Below are 2,467 nucleotides of genomic sequence, written 5' to 3'. Positions count from 1 at the left end.
GGGATCAAAATTTAAATCATCGTCTGTAGCATCACGTCAATATTGTTGATTTTGGAAGACTTTTTGAAATTCAAGACAACGTCAAAAATTTGGAAAATCTTGAATAACTTGAAAACCTTTGATGCTGGGTATAGGGAAATGTGGTATCAAACGACGCAGATTTTCATGTAGATTAAAAAAAAAATATACGGTGCTATTTAAAATAAGAAAGTTACTATCCACGTCGGACCTCTACAGCGCTTATGTAACCAAGGATCGCACAATCACTAGACCCATATGCGAGCAAGCTAAAGGAAGATAATATAATTCTAAACCTTCAAAGGGCAGTGGGATCCCATGAAATATGCAACGTCATAACGAGAGCTTTTTTTAGTGTAATTAAAAAATGTTAATACATAATCTTTCACAGATGTAATGACAAGCGCACTTAATTGTACCACACATGGATAATAATATTACAATAAATGTGTAATAATAATTATCAAAATTCAAACCTAACGGAACGTAGCTTTCAAACAACAATTTTTGTTAACGTCTACAAATACGTTTTCGGTTTTATACAAATATCTTATATATCGTCTAACAAAAAGGACTCCAACTTCTTATGGACGCAAAGATTCATTCTGCCTTCATTTCCGCTTAAAATTATGAAACATTTAAGTATACGTGCAACAAATGGTATAAAATTGTTTATATAATACACTTTTTAAGCGCTACTTATATTACATTAATGCTACGAAGCCTGCTTACGTTTTTAAGTACAAGTTGTAGAAAATGATATGGAGTTTGTCTCTTCCAAACTCGACTTTGGTACGTTTATGTGTATAAAAGGTTTAAAAAAACGGGAATAAGGAAATTTCTTTGATTGGTTGAGATTCCTCCAGCAACCAACTGGTTCCACTGGGCGCTTTCTTTAAAACGTCAACTAAACATTTGGCAACGTATTCTGGCCTAAAAGTATGCATTAGAGAATAGACACGTGCGGGCCAAAACCATTACTCACTTTAATGAAACCGTATTACCGGTGTCGGTTTGCCATGCGTGTTCATATTCACCACTGAGAAGCCTTTTCCGGGGATCCCCCGATAGAGCGGGTTCGGTCGGTGAGGGGCACACTGAAAAAACGCGCACCCCAGTTAAATTCACGTGGTATTGATCACCATAACACCGTGTCAAGGCGGCAATTGCATGCTTCGTTGCTGTAAAAACCGGAAGCGAAATCATTGGTCTGGCGCTACAACAAGAACCGGCGTTGACAACGACACCTCCACGTCCGCCCCTATCTTTCCCCATGAATCTAAAAGCTAACAGAAGTCCACGAATAACTCCATTCTAAAACGTAAGATTAGAATCATTTTCCAACAGTCCTTTTCTTACCAAGTTGACGTCAACTTCCAATTCCCACAGCCGATCGTTCATAACCGATGCATTATTTATCACAATGTCTATACCACCTAATTTGGTCATCGTCGTATGGAAGGCTTCTGTTAAATTTGCACAAAATATTTATTCGTAAACAAAGGATGCAACAAATTACCTTCGAACTGTGGATAATCCGTAACGTCGCACGGACAGAAAATAACCCGATCCCTTGCGTGTTTGGATAAAGCCCGAAGCAAGTCCTCTCCCGCTTCATTGTTAATATCACAGATAGCAACCTACAAAAATCACACTTAATTAGCCAAAAGGACGTTTTACGTTTCCCAGCCACTGTACCTTACATCCTTGTCTAATGAGCTCCTCGCAGTACGCCCTACCGAAACCCGAAGCACCGCCAGTCACAAGCGCCACTTTATCCTTAAAATCCATCCTACTTCTGTAAACAAATCATATAACAAACAATCGACGCTTACAACCACTGTCGAAATGGGTATTGCAGGTGACGTGACGTCAGCACTAGACGCCGTGCACTGGCGACCGCGCCCTAGCGTCGCGACGTTAAAAGGGTAGTCAATGAAATTGTAGGGGAATGTTTATGCACGTAGACCTATTAGGGAATACCCCTCTATCGTAAAATTTCAATAGCGCGCGATGAACGCATAAAAAATTTATTTTCATTTTACGAGATGCATATACGCCGTTTGCAAGCAGTAGGATAATTGGGTTATTGGAAAATATGCGCGAACTGAAGTGCCACGTGACATTCTTTCGGAGCGTTTAGCTGCAGGCTCCTAGAAAATCGAAGAATACTCGAATTTTCAGGATGTATATCTGTTTCTCTTGTTGGAAGGCCACTTTCCCCGTCCGTTCGCTCGTTCGAGTTCAGTTTTCAATATATTTAGTTCATTCTCTTTGAATTCGTTAGCTTCTAGCTTTGAATCAACTTTCTTATTTATTAATATATTTTGTTGACATTTTAACCACAGATGCTTCTAGTAAAGGCAAACATATCGCATATAATAATAATCAGATGTGCGCATGCGTAGATTGCGCAATTCCTTTCAAGACTGTTATAAATTTATTGTTT

At 39.0% G+C, this 2,467-nt stretch overlaps 1 protein-coding gene across 1 annotated transcript; it reads right to left on the bottom strand.

The window, feature by feature from the left end:
• Window positions 1–354: 354 nt before the first annotated feature.
• LOC116174014 (15-hydroxyprostaglandin dehydrogenase [NAD(+)]-like) lies at window positions 355–2,244 on the bottom strand. The gene is made up of 5 exons (XM_031491791.1): window positions 1,717–2,244; window positions 1,538–1,658; window positions 1,378–1,484; window positions 1,004–1,332; window positions 355–951 (listed from the first exon to the last, which is right to left on the bottom strand). The coding sequence occupies exons 1-5, from the start codon at window positions 1,807–1,809 to the stop codon at window positions 834–836; spliced, it is 768 nt and encodes a 255-aa protein (XP_031347651.1). The 5' UTR covers window positions 1,810–2,244; the 3' UTR covers window positions 355–833.
• Between the last annotated feature and the right edge of the window lie 223 nt (window positions 2,245–2,467).

This window comes from Photinus pyralis, unplaced genomic scaffold (genome assembly GCF_008802855.1).
Source record: "Photinus pyralis isolate 1611_PpyrPB1 unplaced genomic scaffold, Ppyr1.3 Ppyr1.4_LG6, whole genome shotgun sequence".
NCBI lineage: Eukaryota > Metazoa > Arthropoda > Insecta > Coleoptera > Lampyridae > Photinus > Photinus pyralis.
Note: the sequence above shows the minus strand (reverse complement) of the source record. Positions and strands in the feature narration are given on the sequence as shown.

Excerpts from the sequence above, each read along its gene's own strand:
- LOC116174014 (XM_031491791.1), bottom strand. The coding sequence starts at position 1,809 with ATGGATTTTAAGGATAAAGTGGCGCTTGTGACTGGCGGTGCTTCGGGT. Across the intron at positions 1,485-1,537 it reads GGATTATCCACAGTTCGAAG|AAGCCTTCCATACGACGATG; the intron begins GTAATTTGTTGC and ends CAAATTTAACAG. Across the intron at positions 952-1,003 it reads GGTAATACGGTTTCATTAAA|GCCAGAATACGTTGCCAAAT; the intron begins GTGAGTAATGGT and ends GCATACTTTTAG.